The sequence below is a fragment of the Gobio gobio genome (assembly GCF_949357685.1).
Source record: "Gobio gobio genome assembly, chromosome: 25".
In the NCBI taxonomy this organism is placed as follows: domain Eukaryota; kingdom Metazoa; phylum Chordata; class Actinopteri; order Cypriniformes; family Gobionidae; genus Gobio; species Gobio gobio.
The window spans coordinates 14,180,405-14,206,601 of NC_137121.1; the positions used below are offsets into that span (position 1 = coordinate 14,180,405).

A 26,197-nucleotide genomic window follows, 5' to 3' on the forward strand; every position below is an offset into this window, starting at 1 on the left:
ATCATTTTCATATTCTGAATTCAGCCCCGCGTGCATTCTCGAAGTCTCTCTGCAGGAAAGCTGGGAATTGCTGTCATTGCCAAAAGTGACATTTTGTCTGTTTCCTTCCAATTAGAACCTAATTCAGCATGAATGCTTACTGTGTACTGCAATTGACATGTAAAATCTGGAATGCCACATCAATGAGTGATTTGCTGAAATTACAATCAGTAAAGAGGGCTGTTTAAAATGCAGCCTCAAATTGGGGGCTCGTCCGGAATGCAGGTGCTAGAGAAAAGCAGGCCTGTTCACTTAATAAACCTCAAGTCTTTTTGAGCAAGCAGTTGGGTACACATACCAAGGTAAATCTCCACTTTTATTTTTCTGCACGAAAGCTTGGTGTGCAAAATTGTAAAGTCAGTGGATATCTGCAGCAGGGCCCCGTAGCCGACGAGAATATCAAAATGAGAAGCATCTTATCACACATAAGCACATCGCTGGCGGAGTTATTGAAAGACTTTTGCAATTTCCCCCTTGTCATAAATGTGGAGAGAATTATCTGGCCACTGTGGGAAGCCGAAAGAAACAACACAACAAGATCAACAAATGTTCAAGTCACTTCTTCTGCGCCAAGAACTTTTCCTGATGTGAAGGGTGAGATTATGATTAAGCGTGAATGTGTTTGACTGTGATGGGCAGGTTGCCTCAAACAGCAATTTAACTTATGGTTCCTGATAGAGACCTGGGGAAAGCTGGAAACTTTTTGAAATTTTTCGCTTTTGGTAATGATTAAGTTGCGAGAATCAAAGTGAGCACTCGCATACACCTAAAAAAAACCTGTTGATATATGTAAGGGTTAAGTTAAATTCAGGATGAAGTTTTAAAATGTCTCTTATTGTGTGCTCAAGAATCGTTTGCACAGATGGCTGATTTACTCTACGTGTAATGATTAGATTTATCATTAGACAAATACTGAATCACCTTAAATGGAAAGCATGAGCCAGCAAAACAATCCAAATGTCACTTCAAAAATAAACGAAGAACGTTTCAAAGAAGCCCTTTAGTATTAGAAACGCTCCATCTCTCGATTATACAAGTATCACATTATTGTGTTTACAGTATTCTATTGTTAAACACTAGGGGGGAAAATATTACTTGACAGAATCTACTATGTTGTTATGGACTCTCTTTCATTATATTTTGACGACTTTATATAGCAGCTACAATATTTACTAGAGGAAAGAGGTTGCAGAACTAGGAATGGACAGTGTTTCTTCAGGAATTTAGTGGTTGCTCTTGCTAGTTCTACTTAACCATTTCTCTTTTATTACTCAAACTATGGGAAAGGATGGTATAATATGTTTGCAAAGAAGCATGATCACAATTCATTAAAGCGATGAGGGCTAGTGAATGGAATATGAGTATTTTCTGGGCATGATCTCACTTAGGAAACAAATCTACTCTTCCTGTTACATTCATCTCAGAAGCAAAAGGTCTCTGGAATACAAGGAGCGAGGCAACGTCTCATGATTTTCCTTTTGTGGTGCGTTTCACCTTGAAAACCCTAACCGTTCTTGAGCTCTTGGTCGCATCGAAAAAACAAAAGAGTGGGAAAATGAAAAAAAAAAAAGTTCATTTAGAAATATCAACATACATTCTATGGACATGTGGAAAAATAAAAAAACATTAAAATATTATCAAAATATTTATAGAATTCACTCACCGTAACAGCACGCCAAGGAACTAAAATCATCTAATCAGGAAATGAAATAAGTTAACATACTGTCGCTTGTGACACAGAAATTTACATTATATACATTCTTTTTTTAAATAAACTCCTTTGTATTGATTGGTGGTTCCTTCAAGTTAATCCATTCACTAAAAAGCTCCTCAAAATATTTAAAAGCCCTGTTGGATACTTCCTGTAGAGTCAGAGAGAAGATCCGGCCAATCAGAGCGCAGTAAGGCTTTTTTCGAAAAAAAAGTCCTCGCCAATTATCTGACATGGCAACGGTAAGCAGTCATATCCGAAAGGCGATATACCCTCAGCAAGAAACATGGCATACATCCACACTCGGAGGTGAAAGAAAAATAAATAAAAAATATATATATATTTATAAAATGAAAAACAAGTAACCACGGGGAGAATTGTCAGGCAGTCAGGAAACAACAAAAGGTTTTTTGTTTTTTTTTGTTTTTTTTTACTTTTTCCATATTTTAGGGGGAAAGTTTTCCATTATTCCTTTTTTAGAGTTTAAAAGTAGGCTGTTCTTACCCAAATGAAAAGAAAGAAACAGAGAAAGGAGACTCCTCTTCTTGCAGTAGAACTGTACATCTTTATATGCAGGTAAACAAAATGTAAAAGTGCTTTTTAAAGACTGTTATCCAGTGTATCGAAAGGAGTAGCAGGCACTTAAGTCCATCCCCGTGTTGTAGTTGTCTGACAGTGGCGAAGTAAGGTACATGTTGTTTTGGGTAAAATCCCAGGTTGTTCGTTCCTCCGTTGGATAGACGCAGACAGACATCCAAACATATTCCCAACAAACACTAGCCCAGGATATCCAGGTAGACAGGTGTGGCTTTACCCAAGGCATAAAGAATTTTCTGGATGTCTTTGATGTTCAACCTCTGCTGCGGTTCCCTCTGCCAGCATCCCAGCATAATGTCGTACACTTCCTTGGGACAAAGCCGTGGCCTCTCCAGCACACGTCCTTGTGTGATGCATTCGATTACCTGTAAAGACAGGGAGGAAGGAGAATGGAATTACTTGCGGATAAATATTATATTGCGGGGGTCTTTAACCTTTTCCAGGCCAAGGTCTTCTGTTACATATTGTATCAAATTGAGCCTGGCATACTTAGATACTTGTGATACCAACAATATAGAAACTTAATATAGGAAGGACAATACAATATTTAGCAAACCTTTAGCTTTTTTAATGTATTTTATTTTAAATGTATTTATTAAAATAGTCAAAAGTCATAGTTAAGACATTTACATTGTTACAAAAGATTTATATTTCAAATAGATGCTGTTCTATTCATTAAAGAGTCATGGGGAGTTTAACATTGATTTAATTAATATTTCTTAAGCAGCAAATCAGCATATTAGAATGATTTCTGAAGGATCATGTGACATTAAAGACGAGTAATGATGCTGTAAATAAATGCCGGAATACATTTCTTTCAAAAACATTAAAGGAGCTGTATGTATGAATGAATGGGTACTGCAGTCCAAATTAAAAATATTATTTGGCCCGCCCCCTCCTCCTCCTCAGACTCGGGTTGCCAATTTGAGGACACGCAACAGGAACGAGCAAGCGACAATGGAAAGTGATGAGACTTACACACTGTAAGTTGATTTATCCTCGTTTTAATGTCCTTCTGTTCATAGAGATTGTTAGATGGAAGCTGAGGCTTTTTAGGTTGGGTAGAATCTGTGATCCCAGTTGATTTGCTGGCTTCCATGGCAGCAATATGCTGTGATTTATGACAACTGGCAACCCGTGGGCGTCAAAATACTATTGGGTAACGTGCAACATCGCACAGACCAAAACAAAAACAGACATTCCGACACGGAACACACATTTCAAAGTAGAATATCTGGCTGTAGCATTGCTTTTATGAGAAACAATTATGTGAACTCAGCATGTATCCTACATATCTGCAAACATATTTTGGTATTTTTATGCTTTACAGGGCTCCAGACTAACTTTTTTCACTAGGAGCACAGTGACCCCCAACTGAAAATTTCCACTGTATTACAAATAAATACTTTGATAATACAGGGCTCCAGATTAACATTTGAGAGCAGTGGCACCAGCGGAGGAACATTTATCATAAGATTAATTTAATTATAAAATTACTATTGTTTTGCATTGTTTTGTTAATAAGTGCAGTTACTAATAATAGTACATGTTTGTTTATTGGAAATTTAACAGTGAAACGCTGAGCTTGAATTGTTATGCAGAAAAAATTTAACTTTTATTAACAACAGTAATGTGCAAAAACCTCATTTGTATAAGGAAAATTGTAATATTCCACTCTTATTAAATGTACTATTGTTCTTCAATAGTATCATACTGAACTAAAAGGAACACTCTTTACTTGTTTTCTGTGTAATCCAGTCACAATTTGAAGAAAAGTTTTAGTTTTTCATGAGACTTTGTGACTTCTTACTTTTTTACATATATTAAGGAGTGGAAATGTCTAATAAGTCAAATAAGTGCTCCTATGCCACCACCTACTGGTTATAGTGTTTTGTTTTGTTTTTTGCCATAAAGTGGCCAGCACCTTTAAACTTTTAGTTTTAAAAATCATCGCACTAAAAATAATATTAAAATTGGATAATTTTTATCCACAACTTTGAAGTGCTGGAAAAAGTGTGAAAAACTTGAAAAGTGCTTGAATTTCACTCTCAAAAGGTTGTACAAACCCTGAGATGAATAATGTAAAAAAAAAAAAAAATGTGACCATTTCTTCCACAATACCATGGGGTGTTACTACATTAAATCCATGGTGAATGTTTATGATTTGTGGACTGAAACCCCTGAATGTTTCAAAATGTTTCTCCTGGTCTCCGCGTCAGCTCTGTTTGATCTGATATCTGTGGTTTATAACAGAGAATTCTGCACCAAACGTCTCCCCGTCTCCCCACTAGGTCTCGCAGTAGCGATGTTATTAATACTGAGGTGAACTCAAACCCTTTTGCACTGGATCTGTTTTAGCGCTGTTTAGTAACGGTGTCGCGTGATCGAGATCGGCTCATGTATGAGCTCCCGCTGCGATGTCTATTATTGGTCCGAGCTGATAAACGGTCCGCGCAGCACAGCTCAAACGAGTAGCGCGGTTCCGTTCCGCTTTCGTTTCGTTTGCCGTCCGATGTTTCTCAAATGTAACAAAAATGGCAGCTCTTATCAGTTGGGCACCGCGGCACCTCTAACCAAGTTCAGTCGCACCAGCAGGAAAAAAGGTCGCAAAATGCGACCATTTAGTCACAGTCTGGAGCCCTGCTTTAGTACAGTTCAAAACTTACATACAGCACCTTTAAACACTTTTGAATGGAAGTGTATGTAAGTTGTGTCAGAATGTAGTTTTCATTCCAAGAGCATGGGTATTTTTTATTTTTTATTTTTTTTACTGCGATTTCAAATATTTTTTGTTAATCAAGTCACACAGACTTCATGTAATGTGGTATCAAAATTCTAAATGATTATATTTATACTCTATGATCATTTTTGCGACGTATACGAGGAATCTTTGCTCCACGAATTATAACACAAGTGCATTTCTGCTGCAGTCAGATGCGGCGAGAGGACTTGCTGACCGTCCTGACTACACAAGAACTGACTGATGTGTGTTTTTTGTACAACAGACTTAATCTATCATTTAACAGTTGTCTGTTTCTGCAGAAAAACCATCTATAGCCTTTGTGTTATGATACGCAAAATGGGGCCATCTCATGAAACTGAAGACATTTGCCTCAGTGGATGGCTTCGTATCGACTTTTAGAAGAGACAGATGATTGTTCGTGGTCCCTTGTGTCCACTGCGCTGACTCCATCTTGTGGATGTCTGTGTTCTATTGACTGAAAGTTTGATTTAGTTTCTTCCACCGGCAGAAATGACAGCATACGTTCTGATGCAATACAGTAGCCATCAGCCCTCTGGCAACAGAATATGGAGCAGTGCATGTGATTGGTATTCAAGCCCCTTCAGTGCATAATACAAACACACATCTTTCTTGCATAAATCGCACAGCACCTATAGATTATGGTTCACTGAGTTGATATTGATAATCTCAGTGTGAAGTAGTGCTCAAACCAGCTGCGAATAGAAGCTTCAAGAGAATCGCTGTCGCTTTTTCACTTTTCACAGCTTGGGAATCTGAAGTGGGGAATGAAGTATTTTCAGCACATCCAGCTGTGTTTGGTCAGCAGAGAAAAACATTAACACACTTTCTCACAAAGACTCTCTACTTTATATTATTAGTGCTGATTCTTGCTTATAAATGTGAATCTCATAGTTTGCATTTGTCCAAGTCATTCAAAATGTTGATTCTAAGTAGTTTGATTATTACAGTAATTATATAGTTTTGTATATCCATGATGTCAATGTATAATACATACATGTCAAACGATTAATCGCATCCAAAATAAGTTTGTTTACATAATATTTTATGTAATTATTATGTATATGTGAATACACACATATACATGTATATATTCAAGAAATATTTGCATGTATACACTGTATATATATTTATATCATATATACATATTTTACATACAAATATAAAACAAATTCTTAAATATATACATGCATGTGTATGTATTTAGATATTTATCATAATTATACACAGTACACACTATTATGTAAACACAAACTTTTATTTCAGATGCGATTAATCGTGATTAATCGTTTGACAGCACTAATTTATAAAGAATTTCCCCATTGTATTGGTCCTAGAAAAGCCTTCAATTTCATTATGCAAAATAATATATTTTAAACAATTTTCTTTTGTTTTGGGGGTGAAATATGGCGTTATTTGAAGGTTTCATGAGTTTCATTCAAACACTTCTAATAATATAACAATCTACATTCACTCATAATGTAATTTCTTTTTCATTGCACAGGGAATTCCAGTAAACGTATGTGGATATTTGTTGCAACATTTTGTTATGAATGCATAAATTGATGCATAGAGCCCAGTGTAGTATCAGTACTGAATACATTATAAGGCACTTGTCTAACCATAACAACATTTAGTTCAATAGTGGTAATTATGAGATTTATTTGAAAAGCTAAATAGTAATCTTTGCTATTCAGACAAAATGGAATTTGGGAGCAGCTTCTCTATGTGTGTGTGGCTATTTGGAGTTCATCCAAACCTTAGTTGTGAAATGTTACATGCAGAAGAACAATAGCCGAAAATTAAGTGCCGATGTTCCTCATTAACGCGACACACGAGGGAATATGTGTGCGGTGAAAATACAACAACAACAACATGACATTTCAACGTGTACTTGTTCATTTCATAGGAAGAAGTCATGTTCAAGATGAGCTTGAGTTACTGTCTATACATGTCAAAAGCCTCACCACAACAGCCAGTGATTATGCTCCTTTAGTCATCCTGTCTCAAGACTGAATGTGTCCCATATTGCTACATTATTTTCACAAATAATTTTTGTCCAGTACAGACATTCTGTCTCCATTAAGCTTTTTATTATCATCTCATCTAGGCAATGAGTCTTTACACCTTGCTTTCGCCTACGGCAGTCATACAGTTTACTAATAACGTGTGACCAAAGCAAGCCAGAAGGCGAGCAAACAGCTAAAAAAGAAGATTTCTTTCTGTCGGAGGGATTTTTCTTTGTGGAAACCCATAAAATGAACATACCTCATTATTTGCCAGCTGAAACCATGGCTGCTTGCCGTAGGTGAAGATTTCCCAGAGGATGACGCCGAAGCTCCACACGTCACTCTCTGTTGTGAACTTCCTGTACATGATGCTTTCTGGTGGCATCCAGCGAATGGGCAGCATGGTGTGTCCTCCCACCTGTCGGGGCAAAGACTAGTGACCTTCACAAACTTGCATTACCCAATACTAACTACACATTCCATGTTATAATACAGAGTTTTGGAGGGAAAATGATTTAAAGTCTTTTTTTTTATGTAAACATTCCAAGACTTCCATAATTGTTCAAAGCATTTTGTAATTTCTTAAGGACGACACCAAGGACGATAAATATAACGATGATTTCAATAATCGTTGTAAACCTATGAGAATGGAGACGTCCACACCACAACTATAGACACAGCATTTTATAATTTCTTAAGCCCTGATTCACACAAAGGACATTAACTATAATGTTAAAGAGCACCTATCATGGAATTTTGAAATTTACCTTTCATGTAGTGTGTAACATAGATCTAAGTGAACAAAAACATCCTGCAAAGTTTGAAATATGACAGTGCACCGAATATATAGTTATTTTCTTTCAAAAGTAAGAGTCGACTCTGAGTCATTTTTAAGAATCGTTAGAAGACCGAAGCTTTTTCTCTGACTAGATGACGTCAACTTGTCAAGTTATTTGAATACGATACGCCCACTTATTGCGCTCCAAGACGCCAGTGAAAACTAGAAAACATCATGGTGACGAGATGCTGTGTTCTGAAGTGCGACTCAAAAGCGAACTTTTTTCATCTGCCCAAGGATGTGCATTTGAAGACTAAGTGGCTTGAAGACAAACCATACATCGTCGCGATTGTGTGTTTATTAGTCTTCAAATGTCTCTATTTGCATGTTTCGCGATCTCAGGAAGCTTTTATTAAGGACTTCTATTATGGCATATGGTATCTTCTTTGTCTGTCTGTACCATATATGGACTACATGTGAACAGAGCACCCTCCGGCTGCCAGTATGAATTGAAAACAACACATAAGAGTCTCCATCGCTCATGATTAGGCTACATCTGCGCATTTTGAGGAAGTATTGAATAAAAAATACTCCTCTGTTTAGAAATTTGACACAGACATATGAGAATCGATCAATATTTCTCCTCATCTGCATCTTTTGAACTAAAAGCCCTGAGGGATGTTGATTTGTCGCGAGTCTTCGGGAGGAGAATAGAGGAGTTTTTTTATGAATGAGATCAGCTGAGACTCATGTTACAATCAAACGGTACCGACGCGGTTTTCATATTCATAACTCCTGACACATATTAACAAATTACTGTCACTATAAGACTTTGAGAATAAAACAGAGGTAAAAAATGGAAGCTTGACTCTTAGATCTTTTAAATGATGTATAGATTGACATGGTAATTACTTACATCTGACAGTCATTTGAGCTAATTTAAACAAATAAAGCTTGAGGACGAATGCGCCCTCAATCCAGTTAAGAGGTTCCGAAAACCATATATGGTGATGGCCGTTCCGTTTCCGAAAATATCTGCACAGACTATACCAATCACAACTGACTGGGTCATTGGACCAATCACCGCAGATTAGAGTCACGTAAAGGCGGGGTTTTGAAAAGTGAATCACTAAAGGAATCATTTGAGAATCGCTGTCAAAACAGGTAAAAATAAATGCATATTATAAGAAAACTAAAGTCTTTTTTGTCATTGAATGCATGCAAAACTGTTTTTGGGGTCTTCTAAAACAATATTTGGAACATTTTAAATGCCATAATAGGTGCTCTTTAACGATACTTATAAAGTTTTAATAATCGAACAATTTTATGATAAAAGACACAATGACACCGCAAGTATACCAGAGGAATGATATCTTCAGGATCAATTTCAGATTTTTTTTCCAGCGGATGAACAATAAAGCCGTGACAGCCAATGAGGATCCATTCCGTCTTTAAAGAGCTAGATCATTTAAAGTGGCAGAATAAACTGAAAATTAGCGTGCACTGGTGTGGAGGCTAATATAGTTATCATTATATTCACCTTCCTAGTTTCTGTGAAAAATAAGAATATGATTTACAATTAAAACTTATATCACGATATAAGTAGTTATTTCACGATAACGATTGAAATACAGTCAAATACGGTGCTAACTGTGTTAGCTGCAATGCTAGCAACTTGCTGCTGCTGTCCAGCCTGATTAGAAATAGCTTATGAAAACTGTTAAAGTTTACTTTAAAATGTTAATGTCTTTTAAAGGACATGTCACAAGCTAAAGATGGTCAAAGGAAAGATTTCTTTCTTTGTGTTTTCAATTAGCCATTGATTAGAAAGCTAAGAGCTTAGTCTATTAGCTTAGCATAGCTCTAACTGCTTAAGACTGGCTAACTAGCTCAATATCAATAGCACAAAAAACTAATACTAGCCAAAGTAAAAAATATTAAAACAAACAAAAAACACTCAAGTTTACTGAAGACAATTAAACAGTCTGTGATAAAATAACAAAGAAAGAAATGACAAGCAATAGGACAAAACTAAGTTAGAACAAAGCCTTACCTGAAACACTTCAAGCACTAAATAACAAATGCTACATAAATTATAAGTAATTAAAGGACAACTCCGGTGAAAAATGAACCTAGGGGTAACACATGGTTACCGAGTAGATCGTTCTCTGGGATGCGTTTTCATGAAAATCGAATGTAAAGAGTTTTATCTCTAAACAGATTATCTTATAATGCTAGTATATGGGGCATAAAATAAGTAAAATTAAATCGCTAGTTAATACCACTAACAAGGCTCAAAATAGCCTCACACTAACACGGTAGCATAATGAGGGTCCCTACATGTAAACCGAAGCATTGAGAACTTTGTAAGTGTACAAACAGTTTAATAAGAAGATACTTTATAAAGAAAGTACATTACGCGTATACAGACAGGAGCCATCTTGGAAAACAGTCTCGACAAGTCGAGCCACGAACGCTGTGCTAAGTGATGAACTGTGACTTGGAATCTCATATGGTCCGTTGTTTCCGGAAGAAAGCACTGAACGAGAAAATAAATAAATAAAAATAACTTTTAAAAAAACTAAACGCAACAGAGACTAGTGCTTCCAAAGGATACACACTAAAGAGATGGCGGATTATTCAACCGTGGCTCGACTTGTCGAGACTGTTTTCCAAGATGGCTCCTGTCTGTATACGCGTAATGTACTGTCTTTATAAAGTATCTTCTTATTAAACTGTTTGTACACTTACAAAGTTCTCAATGCTTCGGTTTACATGTAGGGACCCTCATTATGCTACCGTGTTAGTGTGAGGCTATTTTGAGCCTTGTTAGTGGTATTAACTAGCGATTTAATTTTACTTATTCTATGCCCCATATACTAGCATTATAAGATAATCTGTTTAGAGATAAAACTCTTTACATTCGATTTTCATGAAAACGCATCCCAGAGAACGATCTACTCGGTAACCATGTGTTAATTACCCCTAGGTTCATTTTTCACCGGAGTTGTCCTTTAAATACAAAAAACACGGCATGGACTTCACCATTTAAAGGTGCAGTGTAGTATTTATGAGCATCTATTGACAGAAATGCAATATAATATACCTAACTATTTCTTCAGTGGTGTATAAAGACCTTACATAATGAACCGTTATGTTTTTATTACCTTAGAATGAGCCATTTCTATCTACATACACCGCGGGACATCTTTGTCCTGTGTCGGCCACCGTAGTAGAGCCCTGCGCGGGACTGTTTTCTTCATCCCGCTCCCACCCGCGCCCGCCGAATTTCTGACCATTACCGCCCGCCCCCGCAACGTATGTGTTACACTCCTGCCCGCTCCCGCAATATGTATGTCCACTCCCGCCCGCACCCGCAAAACTCTGAGAATTTATTCCCGCACAATAATAGAGATGCATTGATTTTGTGTCTTCTCCCGTCCCGCAGGGGGAAAAAAAACACGTATTTGTATTGATATTATTAAAGAGATTCATGGGGTTGTTTGTTTCGTTTCCCTGGCCTGCATGTAAAAAAAACCCCGGATTTGTGCCCATTGTAGATGAGTATTTTTGCACATTTGTCACAATGAACAAAGTCCAGCTCCTTTCCATCTTTATCACAAACAATTGAGAAACTTCTCCAAATGTCAGACTTTCCTTGCTTAGCTTTTGTGCTGTAAATACCTCGTTTGAGGTTCTTTTCTACATCATCCATCTTCTCCATCATGTCGCTAGGCAACCTCCCTATCCCGCGGTGTTTTTTTTAGCCGCCCATTCCCGCCTGCAGCAAAATTCAAACCGCCCGCTCCCGCGAGATTTGCGTTGGGTCCCGCGGGACCCGGCGGGACTCAATCCCAATGCAGCCCTCCACACCGTAGCTCCTCTATGTGCTTCGAAAGGGAGTGCTCTCAGATAGCACTCGAATACCATCTCACAGCGCGTACATATACTGAAATTAGTTCTCTTTCCTGCTTATTGCACTCCAGCGGTTTAAAGTCACTTGTTTGTAGACAGCAATGCTTAAAAATGTATGCTTTTGTGATGCCGCAGTATGGGCGCAGATCATTTTTGGTTTATAAACTCCTACCCCTTTTTACAATATTTGCAGAGCACCCGGGAAACTGAGAAACCAGAAAAGATGGAGGAAGGGAAAACAAATATATCCATTAAGGGTTTTTGACAGCTCCAAATCATCAAAGGCCATAAATAAAGTCTCCCTCCAGGCCTTCCCTATGTTAAGCGAGATATTAATCGATTAAAGCAACAAGACATTAATCATCTCTGCCCTGGGCCGGCACTGGACTGGATTGGTTTAGAATCCATTTCCTCTTCGTGTCTGTTGCTTGTGTTAATTACAGCCATGCCAGGACAACTGAGAGTGACGTTTCAATGGCGGTTGCGTGGTTATTGCGGCTTTCAACTCGTAAGTGGCGACTGCGTATTAATTACAAGGCTCATTAGTGGTTTGCTCACATGGGGGTCAGGCTATCGACTGTGTGCAGGAATACAAAGCAGCCTGCGGCATACTGTACATCCACAGACTGCCTAATTTTTGCTTTGCAGGATGCTTATTGTGCTTTTATTTTTGTATCATAAATGCATTTAGGTACAAAGTAGTTGTGCGTTAAAAACAATCAGAAGAAAAACAACTATAGATTATGGTAAAATGTTCATTGGCTCTCATCCCACAATGCTTTGTCAAGAGTGTATCCTTGGCAACAGGACATGTCTCCAAGCACTGAGCACAACAACGACAATTTAAGAATTAGGAAAATGTCTCCGTTTTCGATGCTTGGCGTTGAATAAATCACTGTTTATCAAATACACAACAAAGAATCTTAGTTTGCACATCTGCGCAGCTCACAGCTCATTTCAATTTGCAAACTGCAAATGACTCAGAATAATGAGTGCAAAAATATGAACGTCTTCACGATTAGGAAACTATAGAGGCATTGAGATGTACTATAATTAAAGTCTGGGAGGTTGTTTTTTTCCCAGTGTAATGTCTTTAATGTAGGGAACGATAAGGCAGTATAAGGCTGTGTATGTTAATCAGCTACGCTTCTGTGATTCTCATTCGCAGCCAGTTCCTCACAGAGGAGGAAGCTGTCCCACAGGCTCCAGTGATGTGTGGCAAATATCCCTCCCCTCGCTGGCTCGCTCTTTCCTTCCCGCCTCTGCCCTTTAGGAGGTGTAAGCAATATGCCAGTCCTGCTGCGGTCAAACAACACTCCTCTTGTTCCGTGAGATGGAGTTCAGGGTACTACTGGGCCGCTGCTAACGCTCCCCATGCGTGGGCAGGAACTGCTCCCCATGGCCATACTGAGCTGCTCGCCTGGCTAACTCAGCCCACTTTAGCGCACAACATCCTTGCCAGGAAAAGTCAGCCAGGGATGAAGGTAATGAAGGTATGATCACCATAATGGACGTAGATAGAGGGGAGAGAGACAGAACCATGTTTGGAGAGCTTGAAACAGTCAAATACGGCGCTAACTGTGTTAGCTGCAATGCTAGCCGTGCAAGATCCAGCCTAATTAGAAATAGCGGTAACACTTTATTTTAGGGTTCAATTCTCGCTATTAACTAGTGGCTTATTAGCATGCATATTACTAGGATATTGGCTGTTTATTAGTACTTATAAAGCACATATTAATGCCTTCATTAATATCATATACCCCCCCCCCCCCCCCCAATACTTAAATACTACAAAAATTACCTTACTAAATATTAATAAGCAGCGACGTCACTGTGTTGGGCGTAATTTCTTAGCGAAATTCTTGGTGGAAAAACTACTAAAATATGTTGAAATAATGCTTGCTGATGGCGGCTTTGACAAAAGCATACCACTGATTAACAACCTCATAACTCTTTAGTAGTATATGTCTTTAATGGTTTATAAGTTATTATTCAAAATTGTTCCATGGAGAAAATGAATGTGATGTTTACTTCTGGAACCCGACTGTTGCACTTTTTTTCTGCCATATAGTCGTTTGCTAATATGCGATTCCGAATTTAGCCAGTGTCAATGTCCACAATGTCTATTTTTTTTTAAACCAAAAGACATAGGCTATGTTTGTTATGGAATACCACATTAATACTTACGAAATGTGCAGTATACACTGTATACAGCTTACTTTTTCTTTTAAGTATGCTAAATTACACTGCATGTGAGTGGCATCCAGTTAAAACTGTTTCCCCATTTTTAATTCAACATTTAGAAGTCAGATTAAATGAGTTAAAAAAGATTGCTGCTATAATTAACAGTTCAAGCGTCCCACTAGTAATGTAAGGTCAAGTCAAGTGCACTGTGGTATACAATGTGTTGTATACTGCAATGTATCTATAGAGAAAAGTGCGCTGACTAGACTACAGTATATGTAGTATGTTAGTATGCTAAACCAAACACGGACATATTCAGTGTTTTTGTTTAGTGAAACTATTTGTGCTCGAGTGTTTGGGAAATTGAATCGATTGTATTGATTGAACTTCCATTCATCTGAATAGCTTCTCCCAGATTGCTCCCCCGGTTTTATCTGAGGTGGAACGACGAGACTGCAGATGCATGTAAATCAGTCTGCGGGGCTTCGTAGAGATCGCAATGAGAACTGGCAGGGTGGTGACAAAAATGCCAACGCAATCTGAAAGGGCACAGATGAAAGGCAACACAATTAGCGAGTGGAGGGGGGAAGAATCGTAGACGAGGAGGATGGGAATCACATAGCGGTAATTAATGCATATTAAAATCAATAGCATGTTTGTTTCAATGAACAGCTGACGAGAGATGATGTCATTAAACGAGTGCTCGTCAGAAGTTAAAGAGTGTTGAGGAAATAGACATATGTGGTTGGAATTTCGTGCAGTTTTCTGTCTCACTTAGCTAGTTTCAGAAGAGATTGCAATGTACCAACCAAATGTGCATTAACAGAGGAAAAAAGTTACACAGAGAGCATAATGCAGAGTGGAGGTTTCTGTTCTGGGTCTATTAACTTGGATACCCATCAGTTAATGGAGTATTCCACCACAACAAGTCCTTCAAACACATTATAGAACGGATGGGTTTGAAGCAAGGTAGCTCAGCTTTTCTCTGCCAGGTCCTCCTGGCAGGAAGCTGAGGTGTTTGGTTCCTACATCATGGCCCTCAGCGCAAATTTATACTGACAAAGAAAGCCTGAGCAACTCGAAATCGACCCCAGCTTCTCCTCCTTCTGCAAGTGAGATTATACGGCACAATCATTACATGAATGAGGAAGCCAAGCTGTTGATGAATACTGACTCTGGGCTAACTGACTGTGTTCATTCCCAGGAGACCACCTTGTAGAGGTTCTTTCTGGAGAATGAACACGTCAGAATGTACCCGATGTCAGAGAAGATGGGCTGTTGGATGCCATTTCGGTTTATATCTGTTCTGAGATGTGAGGTGTATGTGCCTATTGCAGTTAGGAGCTACTAAGCGAAACCTGCAGATCAGGTTTGGGTTTATACTATAACAATTTGTGGAAATCAAGGATATGCTTCCTACTTAGATAGCTAACTTCTAAGGCTACATGCTAAATGATATCAAAGTGGCTGATTAGAAATGCTCTACAATAGCGCATTAACAGAATTCTGCATGGCTGATTTGACTCCAAAAAAGTCCAATAGGAATCCAATAGAGCTTAAAGTGATAGTTCACCCAAAAATGAAAATTAGCCCATGATTTACTCACCCCAAAGCCACTCTAGGTGTACATGACATTCTTCTTTCAGACGAATACAATCGGAGTTGTATTAAAAAAGTCCTGGATCTTCCAAGCATTATAATGGCATTAAATGGCAGCCCAAAATTTGAAGCAATTATAAATGTAATCCTTCCACACGGCTCCGGGGGGTTAATAAATAAAAATAAAAATAAAATATCTAGCTTCCGACAGACCGCCTTCTGTATTAAACTTACAGAAAAAGCAGAACTGTCACGACGATGATGTCGGACATAGCGTAAAAAAAACGTAAATGGCGTGACGAGGACGTCGGACGTGGCGTAAGCATTTTGAACTTCGAGAGGCGTTACACTTTCTTCGTAAGTTGAATACGGAAGTTTTTTGCTTTATAACGTGTTAAATATGGATATTTTCCTAACAAAAACCCATGGATTCGCTTCAGAAGGCCTTTTTTAACCCCCCGGAGCCGTATGGATTAATTTTATAATGGATGGATGCACTTTTTTGGCCTTCAAATTTTGGGCTGCCATTATAAAGCTTGGATTAGCCAGGACATTTTTTTAATATAACTCCGATTGTATTTGTCTGAAAGAAGAAGGTCATATACACCTAGGATGGCTTGAGGATGAGTAAATTATGGGATAATTTACATTTTGGGGTGAACTATCCTTTTAACGATAACCCTAAAAACACATCATACACAAACAGTGGATGAAATAGTCCATTTTATTTGTTCATCAATAGTTTTCTGTCTTGAATGAAATGTTTAAATAGATCTCATGCTGCTCATCTTTATGCATCAATGCCAAATGCCTCGCAGACTCATGGACATTTAGGTTTGCCTTTTCAAAACAGTCACTTCCTGTTTGTTAGGAACAGTAAATTGATCGCTGATCGCTTTTGTACTGCAGAGTGCAATCAGCCATTTCACAGTGCCATTAAAGTAAAGTAAGCCACAGAATACATTTAGTGAGATGAGATGCAATGGTCTATTTGACATTTACTGTTAAAGTAACATATTTCCTCCATTGCAATTAGGACTGATGCTCTGGGAAAAGCAACAACCCGTGTCTATTGAAGGACCTGCATTTAGAAATATGTTACTTTTGAGGCACATTTCTGTAAACAGCTGCTTTTTGGTCATCAGGCTTATTTTTTCTTCCAGTATATTCAAAATATTTTCTTGCTTCCGGTCAATTTTACATTGTCCACCCAAGGGTAAGTTTAGTGCCAAGCCTTTAAGGGGTTAGTTCACCCAAAAATGAAAATTCTGTCATTAATTACTTACCCTCATGTCGTTCGACACCCGTAAGACCTTATGAAGACCTCAAGCGTTATGAATCAGTGAGTCGATTCAGCGGTTTGGATCGCCAAAGTCACGTGATTTCAGCAGTTTGGCGATTTGACACGCGATCCGAATCATGATTCGACTCGCTGATTCATAACGCTTCAAAGCTTCATGATGCCGTGTTTTGAAATCGGTCATCACTATATAAAGTCGTTATTTAGGGGTTTTTTTGCGCACAAAAACTATTCTCGTCGCTTCATAAGGTTTTTGTAGAACCACTGTAGTGAGATGGACTTTTTAACGATGCCTTTAGTACCTTCTATGGGTCTTGAGAGTGTAAAGTGCATTGTGCCAATGGAGGCCTTTCTGAGCCATCGGATTTCAACTAAAATATCTTAATTTGTGTTCCGAAGATGAACAGAGATCTTATGGGTATCGAATGACATGAGGGTAAGTAATTAATAACAGAATTTTCATTTTTGGGTGAACTAACCCTTTAAAGGAGCCGCCCCTTAAAATGGATAATTTACGAGAGAGAGTCTGAAAATAATATTTTTTTACGCATTTGCCTTTTTGAGCAAAACACTTAATTAACATTATTAAGTGAACCTCAACGACCATATTAAAATAAAGAAATTCCATGTCATGACCCCTTTAAAAACCTAAAAAAAACCACTTAAATAAACAAACTTGATATTTGATGTGGCTTGTTTGTAATATATAGTATGGCATTTGTCTCCTCAGATCAAAAGTTCACCACCAGCCACCGATATCATCAGTACGTATGCTGATTGAGCTGTTTGCTTTTTTAGTTTGGCTCCTGAATCATTCCTTGACTTCTGACAGTGAGTAAAATTCTCATTTCACTTCAGTGCCCTAAAAATGGGAGTCACATTCAAAGCAGCGAGATGAACAATCATGTTCAAATCAACTTAATCTAGTCGAGCGATAGAGGAGCTCTGTAAATTCTGCGTCACCTCATTCATCCTCTTGTTGAGCGCTAAGTGAAGACATAGATTTTAATTCATTTAGGGCCCTCAGCTTGCAAATTGAGCCCTCTGTCATCTAGGCCAAATCTACCGAGAGGCCCATGTCTGTGTCAAGATTTTGATTGAGGATCTTCTGTGAAGCGCAAATGGGTCTGGAGCATATAATTGAGCCAACCAGCTTGAATGAGTGAATTGTCTGAATTCATACTTGAACTTTTAAGGAATAGTTCATCCAAAAATTGTATTTCCATAATCATTTACTGACTCTTGTGTGGTTCCAAACCTGTATGACTAGCAGAGTATCCAAGCTGCTATTTTATCTACACTATTTGTCCTTCTCTGCATGGTCCCCATTCACTTTCATAACACAGACAAACAGCAGTACATGCTTCTAAATATCTCCTTTAGTGTTTCATGCAAGAATAACTAAAATGCACTTGAATTTGGATTGACAAGCAAGTAAATGCTCATAGAATTGAATTTATTGGTACTGTATACCTTTAAAAATACTCCTTTAATTTAAATCTAATATGGTTGTGAATCCACAATTTTTTTTTGTTGCAAAATGTATTCTTGCAAAACACGGATATGATAATTTGTGCTTTTAACATCTCAATGTATTTTTGTGGTCACATCTCACCAAGGCTTGTATTCAGAGCTCTGTGTATGATTTAGATGTTGGTCAAATATTTAATAGACTTTGTTTGTATTTATGTTAGTATCTTTAATACATTGAATTAACAAATATGGTGAAATAATTTTTTTTTTTACCTCGCCCTTAATTAACATTTTGTAATGACTGTAAATAAACAACTTGATTAAGGTCTTTCAAAACACTAAAGCAGCTTGATATATCAATATTACAACTCCTCAAAAGTCATTAAAAATGAGTAATTATGCATTCAATTATGGATCCATCATACGCCACAATTGACAAAGGGTTAATTTGTGTTTTGTGGATATTTGATGACTAATCAATGAGCTAAATACAGGTTCAGACTGTCTCAGAGCTGCATAATTTAAGATCTTATGAACGTTTTTTCCACCAACTTGCAATTTGCAAAGCGTTTATGAAAACAAAAGTGTTCTTACCCGATAGTAGTCAGTGCTGTAGATGTCTCTTGACATTCCGAAGTCTCCGATTTTCACGAGCAGCCCGTTGCCCACCAGGCAGTTGCGTGTCGCCAGGTCACGGTGCACAAAGTGCTGAGACGCCAGGTAGACCATCCCTGATGCGATCTGAGTGGCTATGTGCAGCATCTGAGACAAACCCAGTTCCCCATTGGTCTGCAGTGGCTGTCCGTCAACCAGGATCATTGCATCTGGACCATGAGCTCTGCAAGTATAAAACAGCCGGAATGACACAACTGATTTCAGTTCAATCACTTCGGTCCCAAAAAGGGATTTGGATGCTTACAACACACTTAGGGCCCTACACCCGGAGAAATGCGGAGCCAGGCGCGTTGCAAGTGTTTTTTTTCTAGTTATCATTTTCACGTCCTGCGCCATGTTGTTTAAGTAGCAAATGCATTTGCGCCCATTTGTGCATTGTACACATGCGCCAATAGGCGGGTGCACAACGCGCGTACACACTGTTCATTACACACACAGGGATGCGCAGCAGCACACAAACATTTTTAAATATTAAAAATACAATTCCTCTCTGTAGAAGCATTTTTTTTTTTTTTTTTGCAAATTCCACTATGTAAATAGCGAATCAGCCATGGCGCGAGCGCAACTGGCTTTTAAAGGGAATGGGAGTTGAGACTCTGGTTTATTGTACGTTACAATTTCTTTCTTCTGCTGAACATGAAAGAAGATATTTTGAAGAATGTCAGTAATCAAACAGTTGATGTCTAAACATACATTGACTTCCATGGTATTTTTTTCCCTCCGTACAATGGAAGTCAATGGGGCCCATCAACTCTTTGGTTACACATATTCTTTGGGTTCAACAGAAGAAAGAAATTCATACATGTTTGGAACAACTTGAGGGTGAGTGACAGAATTTTCATTTTTGGGTGAATTATCCCTTTAAAAATAAATTAATTTTGCAGTGCATTAGATAAGAATAAAGCTATATTCATGAATGCAGAAGGAAACAAATCAATGCAAAATTAAAATAAGCTAATGCGCCTATTCATGTCAATGCAAATTACCAAAAGATTACTTTCCTCTTCAAAGGAAACGAGTACTGTATGATGCAATTTGCATCCCTGTCAGTTTTCTCTGCCCTTTCATGAATCTATCACCTTAAAGTGTCATTACGTATGAAGCAGTTTTGACAAAGCCTGCTATCCCCTATAATCCTGCTAGCTGGAAAGAGAAAGCAATTTCTGCTCTTTCGACAGAGCCCTGTCAGAAACCATGTAGTCCTTTGTATCCACCTCCTATTGCTTGTTCAATACCTTTGTATTGGTTGTAACCTATCAATCACATTCAGATGGGTCCTACTGACATCACAAAGCTGAACTTTACATCACAACGACAAGAAAACGACATGCAACTGGTTTGTACAACATTCTAATGCAGGAGTTCCCTACCATTTTGTCATCTGAAATTGTTTGATTTCTGCACACATACAGTGCATCCAGAAAGTATTCACAGCGCCATGAACCGCCACAGAATTCCCTTATAAAGCCCAGTCAGCTGAAGATTGTGCATACATGCATCTCCACGTCTCCTTCCCGAAACTAGTTGCCGCAGTGTACAGTTGTCATTTTCCTTTTGTAAGTATTTTTCTAGATAGTATCCATGTTTTTTATCTCAATGACATATAATTTCTTATATCTCAAGAAAACAACCAAATAAAGGATTTAAAGAGAAAAAAAAAGGTATTAACTTCCTTCCTGTCACATGAAACTGCCAACTTCCTACCCTTACTTCCAGGAAGCATAACGAAGGCAAACCCTCCCAAAGAAAGGTTATTTTCATGTTACTAATAAGTATTTTTTGTTGACACACATATACATATATATATATATAGAATCTACATAATCGTGAAGGTCTCTAGGCTTAGACGGAGTCAAGTACACATAGTTAATCATTATTTGCGCGAAAATATTTTCTCAGAACTTGAGTTCTGCTATATTTAGAACACAAGTGAAAGCAGAATTATCATGCGCCAAGCAATCCTCACTAGTTAAAACATTAAAACACAGCATGCCACAGGAAAAGGTTCAGTGCTTAACTTCATTAATGAGAGTGGCATATTTAATCTAAATGTGTATATCAAATGTAAAACAGAATTTAAATCATTCTGTTTACTTCATTACTTCACTCCAGTAAAAGAGTGTGTATGCACGGTCTAGAGTGTCCGTATGGTGTTCACATATTTACGCCTAGTTTATTTTTGTATATTTTTTTATATCATCAGATGCTTTCTCACCACTGTCAATTTTTGTTGTGTGTTTATTTTGTTAATGAGATGAAAGTGCGCAGAACATATTCATCTAAATGTTCTCAGCAGTGTGGACGTATTTCCAACTTTTTACTTCTAAGCGAATAACAAAAAAGAACTTTGCTGTGATATCGGGGCCTTGAATCACGTTTAGTCTCTTGTACGTTACATCTGCACGAGTGCGAGCATGAGCAATAAGTTGCTGGCTGCAGTTCACTTAATGGCCACCGGTGTCGCTAATAACAAGGGTTTCTGAATCCTACATATAGCCCCTTTAAAGGGACTTTGGCTACCCATACAATATGTGACCCTGGACCACAAAACCATTCATAAGTCTATATTTGTGGTAATAGCCAACAATACATTATATGGGTCAAAAGTATAGATTTTTCTTTTATGCCAAAAATCATTAGGATATTGAGTAAATATCGTGTTCCATGAAGATATTTTGCAATATATCAAAAATGTATTATTATTAGTAATATGCATTGCTAAGGACTTCATTTGGACAACTTTTTGCACCCTCAGATCACAGATTTTCAAATAGTTTGACCAAATATTGTCCTATCCTAACAAACCATACATCAATGGAAAGCTTATTTATTCAGCTTTCAGATGATGTATAAATCTCAATGTCAAAAAAATTTACCCTTATGACTGGTTCTGTGGTCCAGGGTCACATATCACAGTCAAGTGTTATATTTCTGTTTTTATTTAAAACATTTCATTAAAAAAAATTATGTTTTAAAATGAATTCGGCATTTCTGTCCATTACAACTCCAGAGGATGTGTGCATCGTAAGACTCTGAAATTCCCAGAGCATCACATTGGAATTCAGTGGGTGTATAATTATGTTCCACTTGGTCTGTGACCTAAATCATTAATAACTAATTCCCTTTGTATTTGAGATAATTGTACATGCAAAGCACAACGATTAATGCATTATGACAATGTGTGTGTAGTGTGTTGATCCCATCCACACACCTGAGGAACTTGTTGAGGTCTCCGTGTTTCATGTACTCGAAGACCATGATAAGCGGGTCACCGTCCACGCAGACGCCGTAGAACTTCACTATGTGATCGTGCTGAAGGTTGGTCAGCAGCTCGGCCTCCCGCTGGAAGTCTTTCCTCGCCGAAAGGGTGGGGTCCTTCAGGGTCTGCAGAGAAACAGAAAACAGACCGTTTATCGTCTAATAACCACAACATTTGATACTCAACCAGATACTTGAGCACTGTGGGGGAAAAACATATTTTGGGGGAAAAGTTCCATTAAACTTCATATTTCAAAGACAAATAATACATATTAGAGTTTATCCAGGAATGAAATGTGCCTTTGCTATTGTTGTTTTTTTTAAATAAAAAAAATTATGTTGATTGCAAACTCATCTGCAAAGTTTGGACTTGGAGGAACCTAATGAGAAATGAGTTTGAGATCTATGGAGATTTCTTGACTAATCAGAGACATTTTTGAGGATTTATTCTGAAACATCAGACATTTTAGACAAATAGACATATGAATTGTTTTTAAACACACCCATAAAAATAATAAATACATTTTGTAATTAACATTTTAAAATCAAATCAATATCGGAGGATATATTGTGGATGTACAGGAATGAAATGTGCCCTTGCGATTATTTTTTTGGTACTCACGGTACAAGAAAATTAATCAAGGGAGCTTAAATGAGTCAGTCAGTAATAAATAATTCAAGTGAACAATTAATCAGGTTAACGAGACTAACCTCTCCAACTAATCTGTAGATAAACAGATCTGTCTTTAATGGTTTATGAATCCTGAACAATTTACAATCTTATCCAACATGCCACAAACCAATGGAGCATGCCGAGCTATTTTTGACAGTATATTTACATGCATAATCAAAATGTAGATGAGTTGACACAATTATTATATCGTAGATGTCTAAAGTGCTTTAAATCATTCAAAACAGTTCATACATTTTTCAGAATTGTAAACCTAGGGATGCCAAGGAAAATTCACAAATGACCAGCATGACGTCTTTGATTTGCCCGTGCCCCTCTTTGTCTTTTCTGGCAGATTAAATAGTTGCCTGAACACATCCGTCTTTTTGTCATCTTATATCCCGTCATTCACCGAAAAAGAACCCCCCTTTGTGGCCTTGGCCGTGATATGTCAATCGGTTTCCCAGACGCTCTTGCAGCCAGATGCAGCATCACGTTGTGTTTGTGAGGAATCGCTCCTTCAATTATGTTATAATTGCGTTTCGCCCTCAGAGCTCGCAGTTTAATTTTAATTAGAGCTACCATGGGTTAATCCATATCAGGAATTGCAGAGAGGTTCATGCGTTCGAGATGGATAAGGGAACCAATTCGCAGATGGCGAGGTATCTATCCCTATCCATAATGCTTTATTACCCCTGTGTTGCAGAATTGGCCACCTGCACAGGCTGGAGAGAGCAGAGGGGACGAATCCAGCACCACCTGGGGGGCTGTCACTCGTAATAAGGGTCTGGAGGTCTTGGGCATCAGGTGGAGATGGGGGAGAGCAAAGGTATGAGAGAGATGCTGGCAGCTCTTTGGCCAAAATACAAGGAAAAACTTGACCTCTCTGAATTTGAGTTGGACAGCTTTCAAACAGCAGCTGCTGTGATGGAGCTCCATGAAGCCGACGAAGCCAAGCAGCTTCCCAGAGGAACGTTTTATTGCTCAGAGGTTGTTCTTTCAAAGCTGAGGAGACTCAATTAGCTTTCATTTAAGTATCAACTTTGCCTCAGACTTGATGTTTGTCCTACAATTCCTAGATGAAAACGACACAAATGTTGAAATGCAGTGGGAGTATAGAGCTATAAAATGAATGTGGGTTGCATAGCTCAAACTCATTTCTCATTAGGTTCCTCTAAGAACAGCATGGTTTGGTCTTGGAGAAACCTACTGAGAAACAAGTTCATTGAGATCTCTGCCTTTTGATTGAAGATTTTAATATATTGACAAATGAGAGACATTTTTTGTGGTTAATTCTGAAATCAGACAATTGTAGAGTCTTTTTATGGAGGTCTTGAACTGCAAAATCGACAAATAAATGAACATTAAAACAAGCATTGGTCAGCTGCTTTTCTTGAAGGCCAACTCAGTGAGCATTGTGTTTTAAATTTCATTGGCTGCTCCCACATGTGAATTGTCAAATGGCATTTTAACTTTGACAAATGGATAAACAGTAATTAAATACAGATTTTAATTTATATGTATGCATCAAATTAAAAAAGGGAGTTATTACATTTAACTGCTTTAATCATGATTTAAATAAGCAAATTTATTAAGACATTTTATTTAGATTTCTTTTTAGATTCCTTAATTTGATTTTTAAGTGGCACTACTAGTCATCTATTCTTTTTATTAGGAGAAAAATCTTTTGCTCTCCATGTAATTTCATTTCTGTTTAAGAGAAAAATTGAGATATCAGAGAGATCATTTGTGATTTTCTTCCAGTGGGTTGGTGGTAAAGCAGGGCATGTGGCTGCTTGTGTTGTTCTGCACATGAGAATCTTCTTTAGACACCATTGCAAGATTGTTAGAGAAAACGTCAGATTCATCGCTCTTGATCACAGCGTCGCCAGAATGATGTGCTTTGCTGGATGATAAACCGTCAATAGCAGACAGTATTATTGCCCCATGATTTATTTCTCCAACCATCTTGGACTAAAGTGCCACACCATGAAAGCCATGATGAAAAAATATATTTATATTTCACACAATGCCTTTTCTTTCTCTATTTTTATGAATTTAGAATTAATGAATTAAAGATATAATGCTGGTAAAACTGCTTATAGGGAAGATCTTTGTGCTGGTAAGATTATGCCCCGATATCTATAATCCAAATTTGATCTAACTAGGTACGTAGGTTAGGAAGGTAGGTAGTTGAGTGATTAGGTTAGTTGGTGGTAGGTAGGTTGGTTGGTGGTTAGGTAGGTAGGTAGGTAGGTGAGTGGTTACATAGGTAGCCAGGTTGGTTGGTGGTTAGGTAGGTAGTTGAGTGACTAGGTAGATTGGCTGGTGGTTAGGTAGGTAGTTAGGTGGGTGAGTGGGCATTTAGGTAGGTGGTTGAGTGACTAGGTAGATTGGTTGGTGGTTAGGTAGGTAGTTAGGTGGGTGAGTGGGCAGTTAGGTAGGTGGTTGAGTGACTAGGTAGATTGGTTGGTGGTTAGGTAGGTAGTTAGGTGGGTGAGTGGGCAGTTAGGTAGGTGGTTGAGTGACTAGGTAGATTGGTTGGTGGTTAGGTAGGTAGGTAGGTAGGTGAGTGGTTACATAGGTAGGCAGGTTGGTTGGTGGTTAGGTAGGTAGTTAGGTGGGTGAGTGGGCAGTTAGGTAGGTAGTTGAGTGACTAGGTAGATTGGTTGGTGGTTAGGTAGGTAGTTAGGTGGGTGAGTGGGCAGTTAGGTTGGTGGTTGAGTGACTAGGTAGATTGGTTGGTGGTTAGGTAGGTAGGTAGATAGATAGATAGGTGAGTGGTTACATAGGTAGGTAGGTTGGTGACTAGGTAGGTAGGCAGGTGGGTAAGTGGGTGGTTAGGTAGGTAATTGAGTGATTAGGTAGGTAGGTTGGTTGCTGGTTAGGTAGGTGGGTAGGTGGGTAAGTGGGCAGTTAGGAAGGTAGGTGGTTAGGTAGGTAGGTAGATGGATGGGTGGGTGTGTGGGTAGGTAGGTTGGTTGGTGGTTAGATAGTGCGTGGGTGAGTGGTTAGGTAGGTAGGTGCGTGGGTGGGTGGGTGAGTAGGCGGTTAGATAGGGGTGGGTTGGTGGGTGATTAGGTAGGTTTATAATATTATTTCTCGAATGATTCATATTATTTGTGATAAAGCTGATAATTCTTCTAAAATTTTCCTCATATAAAAAAACTCATACTCACCACAAAACACCAAATATATGTTTGACTTCATACTTCATGTCAGCACCTG

At 38.2% G+C, this 26,197-nt stretch overlaps 1 protein-coding gene across 1 annotated transcript in view; it reads right to left on the bottom strand.

Annotated features, from left to right (window-relative positions):
- Positions 1-2,189: 2,189 nt before the first annotated feature.
- The window catches only part of ntrk3a (neurotrophic tyrosine kinase, receptor, type 3a), a gene marked incomplete at its 5' end in the record, with an annotated part of 276,753 nt that continues 252,745 nt past the window's right edge, over positions 2,190-26,197 (bottom strand). Inside the window, 4 exons of the mRNA XM_079809971.1 lie at positions 2,190-2,712; positions 7,377-7,535; positions 18,961-19,204; positions 22,253-22,425. Of these exons, the coding sequence (XP_079666097.1) occupies positions 2,527-2,712; positions 7,377-7,535; positions 18,961-19,204; positions 22,253-22,425 (762 nt within the window). The 3' untranslated portion in view covers positions 2,190-2,526. The remainder of the gene's footprint in view (positions 2,713-7,376; positions 7,536-18,960; positions 19,205-22,252; positions 22,426-26,197) is intronic.